At 37.7% G+C, this 13,173-nt stretch overlaps 1 protein-coding gene across 6 annotated transcripts in view; it reads left to right on the top strand.

Annotated features, from left to right (window-relative positions):
• Positions 1-13,173, top strand: part of DLG2 (discs large MAGUK scaffold protein 2) — a gene marked incomplete at both ends in the record, with an annotated part of 868,631 nt that overhangs the window by 477,089 nt on the left and 378,369 nt on the right. For all 6 annotated transcript variants that reach the window (XM_080612545.1, XM_080612549.1, XM_080612548.1 and 3 more), the window contains one exon: positions 5,543-5,593. In XM_080612545.1, coding sequence (XP_080468671.1) covers positions 5,543-5,593 — 51 coding nt within the window. The remainder of the gene's footprint in view (positions 1-5,542; positions 5,594-13,173) is intronic.

The following is a 13,173-nucleotide window of genomic DNA, read 5'->3' as shown; positions in this document are numbered from 1 at the left end:
GATGGTCTTTCACTCTGCATTCTTCACATCAGAACAGTCATATTGTGATGAGAAAGTTTTAGGTTATGGTAACTTTTCATTCAAAGAACTTAATATATTGTCCTAGTTTCCTAAAGGCAATATGGATGACAATGAGCGCGCTTAGTTACGCACTGTGAATAAAAATAGATGTGGCATATCTTAAATGAAAAGGTCACAAAAGGCACTCAAGTAGATAATGAAGATTAGCAGGAAAAACTTTCTGTCAGTCTCTTTAGGACAGTTTCAAAACACAAAATCATCATATTTGAAATTAGAACTGCAGGAGAATGCTTTCTGTATGTTTGTATGCATTTAGAAAGGAAACTTTTAATGCTCTAGTAAAGCAGTATCAAAAGGGCAGGTTTCCTTTGACGTTAATGAAGAAATAACCTTAATCTTGAGATGGCAAAGGGCTCAGTAAGGATCAGTCTTTAGACCTGCTGATAAAGAAATCATGAAGGGCTATTTAAACCTTATCTTTGTTAAGCTACCCGAATGGCCTTGATGTTTCTGAAATGTAAAATGGACCAGCTTAATTATGCAGCCAATTGGAAAGTTCTAAAGGACAAATACGTCCTAGGGTTCCTTGTACAACCAGAATTTGGCAATCTTGTATACTGGTGAGGTTTGGGTGGTTAGGCAGCTGGTGAAACCATACAGCCAAAAGAATACAATTTGCTTGTGGAGGGAAAATCATTGGCGGGATAGCTATCTTTCTATGCATATGATAAGAAAAGTAGAAGAAGCAGTTTTCTTTCTTGAAGGCAGCTGAAAAACAATATCCAATTCACTATAATTAAAAATGGATTTTGTTTGTAATAAAAGTCTACAGATGTAATTTTTAGGCAAAACATTCTCTTCTCAAAAATAAGACTAAGCATAACAAACAGCTCTAATGACAAATTTTGTTGGAAAGAATAGGTGCAATGGTTTCAAAATATTATAGTTGTATAAATTGGAGCTGTTTTGATGCCATTGTCACTATTGTAATATAGTTCTTATCATTAAAATTCATATGATGCCATCTTTATCTTACTGAGTGGGTGGATGCAGTTGTAGATGTGAAGTACAGCATGAAAGAATTAGGCAGTGCTTACTTGTTTGAGTGTAAACAGGTCTGTCAAATCAAATAACTGTAGAAGTATAAAAGGTATCATGTTATTATTATGAGAAAAAATATACCTATAAATGTCTTAACAAAGTGACAGAATATGTGAAAATGCAGAACCCAACAGAGTATTTTTCTCCAGGATTTTAGGAATCTATCACAATCTGTAGAACTGATTTTCATTAAGGGACTACTTCAGCTGCTTATGCTATTCTTAAACTGCACTGAGAGAAACTTCCTGGAAAGTCAAAGTAAAATTCTTCACAGAAAGGAGCAAATAGTTTTGAGTCTGTCAGGTCCTTATTTTGCTGTTCTTTGTGCTGGGCTTTATTTCAGGTATTTCACCAAAAAAAACACAAAAACAAAAAACTCTGTTCCTTCTTTCTCATTCTCGTGAAAGAAAGTGTCATCTGAAGACAGCTAGCGCTTTCATCTCAGAAAGATAAGTGAACTCTAGTGGTAGAAGTGATTCGAGCATCACCAGGAAATTTCTCTTGAGTGCTGGAATCCAGATAGTTAGTATACATTACATCTCCTTCTTAAAGACATTTTCTTGTGAAAAGTTTGGGAGAGTCCTCCAGTACAGCAAGTACAGCTGTAGATAAAACACATCTGTTACCCCACATTTGTAAGTAGTTGCTTTAAATATCGGGACTTCATTGAATTTAGTGACTCATTCTACAGAGGCTGTAAGTTCATCAGACTGTGGATAATAAACATATATCAGGTCAAGAAACGGAGAAGCCCTCTTGCATCTGAAGTGTATGCTGGTGATGCTGTTCCTGAACAACAGAGCAACAAAGGCCCTCAAAGTTACCTAAGGTTTCATGAAGACCTGTTCCTCATGCAGCACTTATGTATATTGTCACGGTCAACATCTTTTCTGTTCCGCTGGAAATAAAGCATGTTCCTGGATGAAGCAAATTTTGCTGACAGACTTACAGATCACATCCTCCCATGGACCTTATCTTGTGCACTTCTTACCCACTTCTGCCAGAGTCCTCTGGGCCTGTTACTGTTACAGATGGTGTCGAGCACTCTTTCTCCAGAGAGGTGATATTAGTGTCCCAAGTCACAGAGGAAAGCCAACAGCAAAGGATCTTGGCTTGAGCTTTTGGAGAAGGAGGGAGACAAACTGGGCTTGTGGGAGCAGGTGCTGGATATGCTGTGCATGTGCTGCCAGTTACAGGTACAGACAAGCCCAAAAAAGCAATCAGAAAAGCTGCTAAACCAATGTTCTGACCTTTCACTTCTGTATAACGATGAAAGACATATGATATCCCTTAAGCAAGAACTTTGTTATCAGCCTATAGGTAGGAGTAATACAGAGAAAATAGATTTAAGGCAAGTGCTCACCAAACTTTACACATAATTTTTAGACTCTATTTGTACAGAAAGTGAAAGGAAAACTCAGGGGCACAATTCATCTAACCTACCTGAGATTGCTAGTGTAGGATGAAGTGAGTTAAGACCTAGAAGTGCCTGTTTCTTCTCACTGAGTATAAAGAGAGCTACTTCTCATTTCAGGATTATAAATATAAAATTTTGGTAGGATTAAAGACATTTGTTGTGTCAACCTTTTGCTCCTGAAAGATGGGACAGAATATCCCCAAACTGACTTGGAAAAGCTGACAATTTCTTTGACTGTGGAGGAGAAGGGAAAACCATATGAAAAGGTTTGGAATTTTTCATAGTTACCTAGGATCGTACAGGGCATAGTAAATGTTGCTGTGTTCTTGTGCAATCTGATATAAAAGCAGAATTCAGAAAACTCATAGAAATGCAAGAAATTGAAGTTTTGTGTTCAGACAGCTTGTTTAGGTGCTTTGTCAGACCAGAGACTGTCAAATTAAAATGGACAAAAACAGAGGGTATGTCCATATGCTGCTAAATGAGAGCACCAAGAAGCCAGTGCCGGTACTAGAGCCATGATTCTTCTCCTGCTTAACTTTTGGCTAGTCCTGGACTATTTGCTTCCAGCAGACTCCAGACAGAAACAGCCTTAATCATTGAGACTTGGCTGAAAAGTGACTCTAATTTAGCAGCATAGGTGCAGCCAAAGAGTCTAAGTATGAACTAAAGTGGTGCTAGCAATGAATGGTACTGTATGCCATACTGCATCATTACACCTGCTTCAGGTAGGTGCAACATCTTATTAGATCCTTTACGAAATAACTGCATTGGTCTTCTGAGCGACCAGAAGAAAAACGGCAATGAATGCATATGTAGATAGATATGCTTAAATAAAAGGAGCTGGAAAAAGATCATCTTTTTAATTCATATCAACCCTGCTGCTATGGAACCTGGTAATAGATCTCTACTGCGATTAATAGTGATTTGAACTGAAGACCCTTTTGGAATCGTGGCTGTGGATGATAAAAGAAACTCCTCAGATGATCATAATCAAGATATAGTTTGTGTGCAAATATAAATTGAGTATTCAGCTTGTGTTTTCCGCTTTCATCTTTATACAGAGGTTGCTCACTTCTCATGTCCTGCTTTTTCCCATTTTGCTGCACTAACGAGTTTTTAATGCAAAGGAAAAGTGATTATAAGCAGTGAAGCAAAGACAGCTTTATAGAGCAAGACTGAGGAATTGAAGACATAGATCAGAGCTATCCACCAACCTAAGATGAAAGAGAAGTTCATGAAAACAGAGACATATAGATAGCTTTGATTTCATTATCATTAGACAAGAAAGGACGAGAAATGGATGAGCTATAAAGCTGTTCATACCTAGTAAGTTGCCTGTATTAATAGAAGAGTCCATGGAGAAGGCATTAAAATGATAACATAAACCAGGAAAATATCCTATAAAATATCCTATAGTAAAATATTTGTTCATATCTGGGTTTAGTGTAGTGTGATTACCAGATTGTAATAATGTAAAGAAACCCCGGGTATTATGTATATATTAAATATTTTATTCCTTGATGCTGTAATTTTGTTTCATTGTTGAGCATGAGTTATTTCTTTGGACTACTCTCCTTCTTCCTCTTTCCTTTTGAACACAGATTCTAGGGATTGTATTTCTATTACTGGTTTTGTGGTTTATCAGAGCTTGAACTGCAGACAAATTAAAGAGTTGGTAGCATTTATAGGAAAATTTTTTTGGTAGACATATGTACCTAGTTACAATATTCACAAGCGAAGCAGGTAATTACACTTGAAAGGTGCTTGACTAGATAAAGAATGATTTGTGTACTGTGTTTTCTGATTGCAGTTAGAAAGCTAATACAGGAAATTAGTGTCTGGGAGTGAGAGGAGTAATAAACATTCTTGTTCCGAGAAATAACAGATTTGTCTCTCCAAGTTTTGGTCAATCTTAAGGCATCAGTTTTGCTCTTACAATTCTTAATTTTTTTTCATTAAGTGTAAATTAAATAAAACAATAAAGCAAAACTGTTTTCCAGGAAACATCCTATCATCACAAAACCTAAACTGTCATGATTCATAGGCAATAGCTATTATTTTTGATTAATCAATATTTTCTTGCCAAATCAAAAAGAATTGCTGCCTAGCTGCAGCCAAGGAACACTGGATTCTTCTCAGGTTTTAATAATAGAAGTGTTTTCATTACTCTGCAGTTTCCTGACAATACAGTCAGCTTTTGTAGCTTTTTCAGATGCAGTACTATGAGAAAGAAATGTGGAAATGAAGGAAGGGATGTTAAGTGAATTGCCTAGAGGTACAGAAAAAAACCCGTGCCAGACTGGAACAAGGTTTCTTGGAACAATACTGCTTAAATTGGTGTCATGTCTTGAGCTGATAGATTTCTTGTCCAGTGCAATCCATTTTGGTGCTCTACATTTTGTACTTTAATTTATTTTGACACTGAAAGCGTAAGAATTATATTAACATTCTGTGCCTTTTTGCCATTCATCTGTCTATTGCAAAGGTCCTCTGTCATGTTCTTGCCCTAGGTTAATATAGTAAACAAGATGTATTTCAGTGTATGTATCAGTGAGTGATTTTTACATAAGTACTGTGAATTTCCTGTCTGGTTTTGTAGTACAAGGTAAATTGGAGCTCATAAGGCAATGAATAATTAATCTTTCTTCCATTTGTGGGAACAATTTTTAGAAACAGGTCATCATCTATTTTTTACATGAAACTATTACCTTGGAAACTACTTAAACATTTGTGCCAAGTCCACCAACACACTATATCAAATATCAGTCAAATCATATGAGTGACTTGTTATTTCACACATATTGAACTGTTACTGTTTTCAAGTTCATAGGCTTGATTACATACCATTCAAGACAAAAAAGAGCTTAGTAGCCTATAATTTAGATAGTCTCACCTACATGTTGATCATGTAAACTGATCATACTGGAATATCTGTACAATATCCCTACCAAATTACTTTCCACATGCATTTAAGGAATTTTCTGATTTTATTTTCTGTAGGTCAATGGAACAGAAATTGAATATGAATTTGAAGAAATTACTTTGGAGAGGGTAAGTGTAAGTTTTTCTTCTCTCATAGGAAAAAAAATAATCTATAATAAAAATAATGCAATTACATACGAAATTAAAAATGGCTAAGAATAAAATTATTTGCATTTTGATTAAAGATGTCCACTCTTTATTCTAAGCAATAAAAATGTGCATGATACAACAGGATAAGCATTTCATGTTTTTAAGAAGTTTCAGATGTAGCTGCTTGCAGACCAGTATCCAGGCTCTTTTTCCCCATAACTATATCAACGCTTAACTAGGCGTTTGATTATTGGGAAGAGCCTATGTGACTTAGCTTGTGCCATGGAATTGTGGTGTCTTTTCTCTTTTAACCTCCTTGATTTCCTTGCGTGTGTGCATAATGGAAAACATCTATTTACTATAGAACAAAAATTGCAAAAGCATTTTTTGTTGTCTATAGGCTATATGTGTGTGAAACAGATACGTTTATGGATGTCTGAATTACGTGAGCTATAATCAGAGCTGGCAGTAAAGACTTTGGTGGCAGCGTGGTTTAAAAGTGTCACAAAAAGAAAAAGAAATAGTTAAACTTTGTGCTGCATCCCATCTTCCTGAATTTGGTGGGGTTTCCTTGGCTTTTGGTTATGTAATTTTCTTCAGACTGCAGACTTTCTTTGCCTCAAGATCAAAACCAGATGGCCATATATTGTGTAAAAAAGAAGGCCTAGTCTTTGTCATGCGTCATAGTGCTTACAGAGATTTCTAATGGATGCAAGACTGTCATTGCTGAATTCCTTCAATATTCTACCAGCATTCCGTTAATATGAAGTTTTGCCATCTTGAAGCAAACACAGTTAAGCTTCTTTCAGCAAAAAGTGTTTGAATGCAAGGCTGGATTTACCAAGATGTGACTGATGCCATATGAACAAATGCCTGTAAGGTAGCAAAATACCATTAAATTAGATACTTAAATTATACAATTCATTGCACTTTTTCTCCATGTTATATTTTTAACTGTCCAGGATAATGAATTCCATAACCATTCAACTTAAAGGGATACAAGTTTATGTTCTCATTGATTTTCTCTCTCAGACAGATTATGAAACAGCAATATATCTTTTTACCATAGCTATCCTCGTAACAGATAGCATGTAAGGTTACAGGCACTTTTTATCTACTGTCTCTCAGCTTACTTGTGCATCACTAGTTATTCATTGGACTAGAGTTTCCAAAGGTCACTGAACAGAACAGAATGCCTCCTGGGTGATATTTTGAAAACCACTTTATTTTTAACAGATGTGTAAGTTATCAGTATACATATTAGAGAATGAATGTGATTTTCATCTCCTGTACCTGTCTGATGCAAATAATTAGTTATTCACAACATAATACAGCACAATATCAGTTAAAAGACTGAACAACAATAGCAAAAAATAGAGGATATTTCAGTTTTTTTCTGGATGCTGCTGAATCTATGGTTTCTGATTGTTACTGCTTGAAATGTTCTGTCACATGTATCAGTGTTTTGTCTCAAAGGCAGGGTACTGTGTCTGCTGGTTTTTGTGTGAGATATAAAACACAAGTGATTGCCTTTAAATAGCTGTCATTTATATTAGACTAAAAGCATCTTTGGAAGAAAGTCATTCTCCATGTTGATTATCCATTTTCTTCCACAAAACTTCTTTTAGAAATTAGATGGAAAAATCATCTCTCTGTACTTAATGGCAAAGCTGCAAAATGTATTAAGGCTCCTGCTGTTGAGAGATAAAAATGTAGTTTGCCCATATCAAACAGTTTGTAATAAACTTTCCATTTTAGTCCAGTTATCCAAGTTACAGATTTCTGCATCCCAAAACCATCAAATATTTTCTTCATGACATTTATCCACATTTTTAAAAAGTCAGTATAATTTACAAGATTTTACAATGTAAAAGATAAATTGGTTGAAGACGTATTAGGGCTTTTGCACTCTTTCCTGCTTTTTTTTATATAGCAGAGTGAAAGGGAAGATGGTAAAGGACTGATTACTTCAGTTTCTATTGACTTTGCAAGGACACCATGAATTTAATTGTAGGAGGTCACTTTCATCAATAGGTGACATGAATCTGTGGGATGTAATCCTGAGGAATTACTGCCTTTGGTATGAACTTTGCCTCAGGATGAAGAGACGGTCCCATCCTGTGGGGTAACATAGGACCGCTGTGTGCATGTTGGCTGAACGTGTCCCATGTGGAGCTCAGGAACAGATCAGCAGGGTCTTAGAAATGCCCAAAAGGAACTCTGCTAAGGGATTGATGGGATGGACAGTGCGAAGCTTGCTGAGCATCACCGAGCTGCCCGAGACTCAGCTGGCATACGAAGAAATGACTGCAAGGATACAGCCAGCTAGTGTAGAAAGCTTTATTTTTGCTCTTTGACATAATGTTGTTCAGTTGTTTCTGTTTAAAATGTTGTGTCCCAGTTTACAGTTTAACAAGACTTGGGGATTTGAGCTTGAAAAGCTTCAGTGAGAACTCACAAAAATTATGAATTTGAGGCAGATCCACCTTAAAAGCTGTGATTAGTGATGTTCCAGGAGGTAAGGAAGTTTTAAGTACCCCCTCTGCCAGCTTCCTCTTTAGGGACATGCTCTTATCCTTTCACTCTTCTTCAGTTGTGCCAGCCACTTATCAGCTACCATCACTAATCCCTGATCCCACAAGGATCACTTTTAAATAAGTGCTTCTCATTTAGAGGTCTCAAAAGAACCTACTTGAGCAGCACATTTAAGGGAAATAAAAAAAATTGTCTTCTCAAAATAGTAATAAAAAATACAGTTTTAATTCCTTCAACTACCTCAGAGAATGTGTGAGTTTCTCTACCTTACAGGCATAAAATGCAGATCTGGGTGTAGACAAGACTTGGTGATTTCTAATAAACTACAATGCCCAAATGCACATTTAGAAAAAATTCCTAAAAATAAGCCATTACCTTGCTCCAGCTTGAATATTAAAGACACCATGAAGAGGAAATTCTACATAACATGACTCATACTAGTGCAGTGATGTTAGTCTTCCATTACTGCAGGACTTGGAAAATATATCCACTGCTATCAAGACTGATAATGCGCTTTTATACATCAGTGGTCAGAGTAAGAGGAAACTGAATGGACTCTATGGCAAAGCCTAGCCTAACTTCTCTAAGCTGGAGAAAAGTTCAAATTGACTGACTCCTTGGCACAGTGCTGTGCTTGGAGGGGTATGCTGAAGAGAGGATTTTAATAGAAGTTGATGGAATATCAGCCTACATCAGTAGTCACCTTGAAGAAGGATAAAGACAGACAATGGGTCACTTAACGATTTGTGTCCTTTTCATGCCAAGTTCAACATCTGAGTTCAGTTCTCAGTCCTTTTTTGCTCATCTAACCTTGTCTACTCTTCAGATGTTAGAGAAAAAGAGGTCATTATGATTGGTAAAGCTGTTTTCACAGAATCTTTTGATGCTTCAGCACAGATTTCCATTATCTGTATGAAATCATATTATTTTTGTGGAATAGACTGTGTAGAAAGATTAAATTCTATCAACACTGGAATTAAAGACATCTAGATCGCAATACATTGTCATCATGAGATTGACTGACCTTGGTATCTGAACAGGTCAGGCTCTGACTGAGATTTTTCCAAGGCTGAGACATGCACAAAGTGTCTCTTTTTCTTTTATACTCCTGTGGATTGTCTGGCCTATGATAACAATTCAGGTTACACTGCAGAATGTCCCTGTTTTAAATGAACCACACAGTTTTACAAAGTTTTTAGGCACTTGTTTTGCTTCCTCCTCACTTTTTCAGATTTGGTTGCAATTGGCTATTGGACTTGCTACAGTTGAAAGAGAGACAGGCATGAATGCTCAGCTGGCATAATGATTTCCTTAGAAAAACAGGTTAAAGATATTCCACAAGAGTAAATCATGCTTGATAATGATTTGTCATCTGGGAGTCCGCTGTGACAACTCTGATGCATTTTACTCTCTATCCACCACATGCTCTGTTGAGTGAAGAGAGAGAAGATCTACTCTCTCCCTCGTCTTTCCTTTGATTTGATATTTCAGTGACAGCAAGTACCACGAGATGTTATTTTTCTAGTTCAAGATTATTATTCTCTAAAGGTTGGGTTTCCACATTTCCACTACATTCCAGGGTCTATCCAAACCTCAACGAGGAAGGCTGGAACTGTAATCAGAAGTAAACTTATAGCATAGAATTTGAAAATCCTGAGGAAGCAATGGAAAAAGCAATCCTTGTATATTTTAGTAGAGTAAGGAATTTATTTCAGGCCTGGGCTTTTATTTTCTTTGGTACCTTGCAAACCTAAGAGTTATTACTACTGTAATAGGAACTATTAATTATGCTGTTTTCATCAATAATTTCTTTTGTGAAAATGCAGAAGTTTGCACAAATATAATGAGGCGCATTCTACTGAATACTGAAGAGCAGTGGGAATTGGATTGCATTCAATGACACAAGGATTTTAATTCAGATCAATGTAATGTTTTTTATATCTATGTATCTTGTTTTAACAGAGACCATAGAATCATAGAAGCAAAGAATCATAGAATAGTTTGGGTTGGAAGTGACCATTAAAGCACATCTAGATCAAGCCCCTTTCAATAAGCAGGGATGTCTTCAAGGTTGCTCAGAGCCCCATCCAACTTGACCTTGAATGTTTCCAGGGATGGAGCAGCTACCACCTCTCTGGGCAACCTGGGTCAGTGTTTCTGTACCCTCATTAGAAAAGCTTGCTTTTTTGTATCTAGTCTGAATCTATCCTCTTTCAGTTTAAATTCATTACCCCTTCTCCTACTGCAACAGGCCTTGCTAAACAGTCTCTCCCCATCTTTCTTGTAGGCCCCCATTAAAGTACTGAAAGGCCACAATAAGGTCTCTGCTTAAGGAGCCTTCTCCAGGCTGAACCAGCCCAGCTCTCTCAGCCTGGCTCCATAGCAGAGCTGCTCCAGTCCTCGCAGCATCTCTGTGGCCTCCTCTGGACTCATTCCAACAGCTCCACATCCCTCTTGTGTTGTTGCCTCAGAGATGGACACAGGACTGTAGGGGGGTCTCACCAGAATGCAGTAAAGGGGGAGCATTACCTCCTTCAATCTGCTGGCCATGCTTCTTGTGGTGCAGTACAGGGCTTTCTGGGTTGTGAGTACACATTGCTGGTACATCTTCAGCTTTTTATCTGCTGTTTGCTTGTATGTCTGGGAAATAAGCTTTTCACTTTTAGAGTAGTGTATCTGCTTTCTGCCTTTATATAAAGTGCTATACACTGATTGTTCATGCATCAATAAGCTTTGAACTCTCAAGAATAAGACGGTAGGACATTGCAGTGCCAGGAAAGTCCTCCTTTATAGGGTTCAGAAATAACAGAGTGGAGGTGAGTGGTCAAGAAATGGCCAGTAGGAAAAGGTATTTTCAGTGCTTAAAAGCTTATTTTGTAGATCCATGTGGTTAGAGAACCCAGAGTACACAAATCAATATCCAGCCATCAACAGCCCCAGTGGAGTGGTCTGACATCTTCCAACAGGAGAAAGTAAATCTTTTAAAGCAAGTGTCCCTCAGGTACCTGCTGAGCTCCTCCAAACACAGTCTTGCTCTCTGAGTGTTCATTTTACAGAACTGTATGTATTCACTGTTGAAAGCTTTCTCACTGGATGCCCTTATTATGTTTCTTCTTTGCTATGTTCTGCCTGCTTCCTAAGTGAGAGTAAGTGGTGGTTATTCTTGCAGCCTCAGACTGAAATGAATTGTAATTTAAAGGCAGCATCTTTCTTACTGACTAGCTTGTATCAGGTTTATAGTAGAATAGTGGCCTATGGGTGTTTATGGCAATAAGGTAATATCCACAGGGATATTCCTGGATGGGGCCACAGTCTGCTCACAAGAAGAAGCAGGAGTATTTATGTAGGGAGCAGAGTTATCAGCAAACAGAAAACATGAATCTCATCTTTTTTGCTCTTTTGCAGCCAGTTTGAAAAACTGATCTCTTGGGTATCTATACAAAGTCTTTGCCTTTTATGTGCAACGCATAGTTCTGTAAAATAAAAAGCAAAAATAAGAAATATCCTTGGAAATACAAGCGTAGTGCATGCAATCTCTGTGTGGGAAATTCCTTTATGCTTTCTAATTCCAACTACATCTTAGCTTAAATTTGACACTGATAGGCAGTTATGTCAGTGGCTGCGGTTTACCTTCAGAGAGGTTGTAAGCATTGGAAAGGACAGACTTTCTGGTCCCTGGATGCACTTAATGCCTGTGTTCTCCTTTTGTCTCTTGTGCCTTACCAGATTTTGCTTTGACCTTTGGTTGTACAAGAGCAAGCTGATGAAAGAAGCTGAAGGATCCTGGTGTGCAGTCCTGCTAATGCGACACTGAAATACCAGGTCAACCTTTTCCAGAGCAACTGCAGAATTTGGTTGCTTTAGTTCATTGACCTAAATTGAGGTTCCTTGGAACAGTCTGATTTCCTTGTAACATTACTCACACAAAGCATGTGATTTTGTCACCTCAGAGCAGCCCTAATTTGGCACCCAAAATATAACTAATCACTGGAAAACTTCATTCTTTGTTCTTATTCTGTCAGAGAGTCATTATATGCTGAAACTATTCCTGGTTGTAGAGATCTGTGTGTCTTGTGGGGACCTGTTTCACCTGTGTTTGGAAGAGGTCTGAAATGTGTGCACGAGGTCTGAATGGAGCACGTGTGGAAAGGCAGAAGAGCTGGGATGTGGAGGGCTGTATCTTTTTAAGGGAGAGAAGCTCCTGCCCAATGTTGTTAACTGTCATTCTCCACATCAGTGAGTGGGACTGGAAACTCAGTAAACCCATGGAACTCTCTTACTGATGATTATTGGCTAAAGAAGTGAAGGAACAACTTTCCACTATTATATCCCTCTTGGAGATGTAAACAAAACATTTTTATTTACTCCTATTGCTATTGATAGCTGCATTGCTACAGGTTGAGAGTGCGGTCAAGAATAGGTGAGCTGCCCATACCTGTCCCAAAAGCACTAATAGGACTAGGAGAACTCATCTGCTTAACATCCTCTACAGACAGGGATGATCTGGACTGCGTCAGAATATGCAGTGCCAGAAGAATTTGAGTTATCCAGGGCAAACAGTAAAAAGCACATGTCTTTTTTTACCTCTTTTTATAAGGAAGACTTGCCCTATAATTCATCATTGCTACAGCTGTGCAAAGGGTGAATCCTTTCCCAGCTGTGGCATGGCAGCACTTCTCATCCCTGTAGTCACAATAGAAAAGCTGCAAAGCTACAAAAAGAGAGATGAAGGAGGGGGGAAAGCTATAAGTGACTAGGGAAAAAAAATTAACTGCTACACTGTGATTAGGAAAAGAAGATGAAATAATGCTATATGTTTAGCTCCCTGTGGGTGCCTATCGAAGAAATTCATATCTTCATACTGTTATCTTAGAATTTTGCTTTAAATTTCAGTGTCTGAAAAACATTGCATGGATGCTAGCTCAGTTAAATCAGAATAGTGTCTTTCCTTGGATTTATCACTGCAATGCCATTTAAACTCCTCTGAGGGCATTATCTCAGAGAAGGATGTCCCTTCCCATGCA

Source organism: Psittacula echo (assembly GCF_963264785.1).
Source record: "Psittacula echo genome assembly, chromosome: 3".
NCBI classification, from domain to species: domain Eukaryota; kingdom Metazoa; phylum Chordata; class Aves; order Psittaciformes; family Psittacidae; genus Psittacula; species Psittacula echo.
The sequence above is the reverse complement of the archived record's forward strand: the minus strand, read 5'-3'. Positions and strand labels throughout refer to the sequence as shown.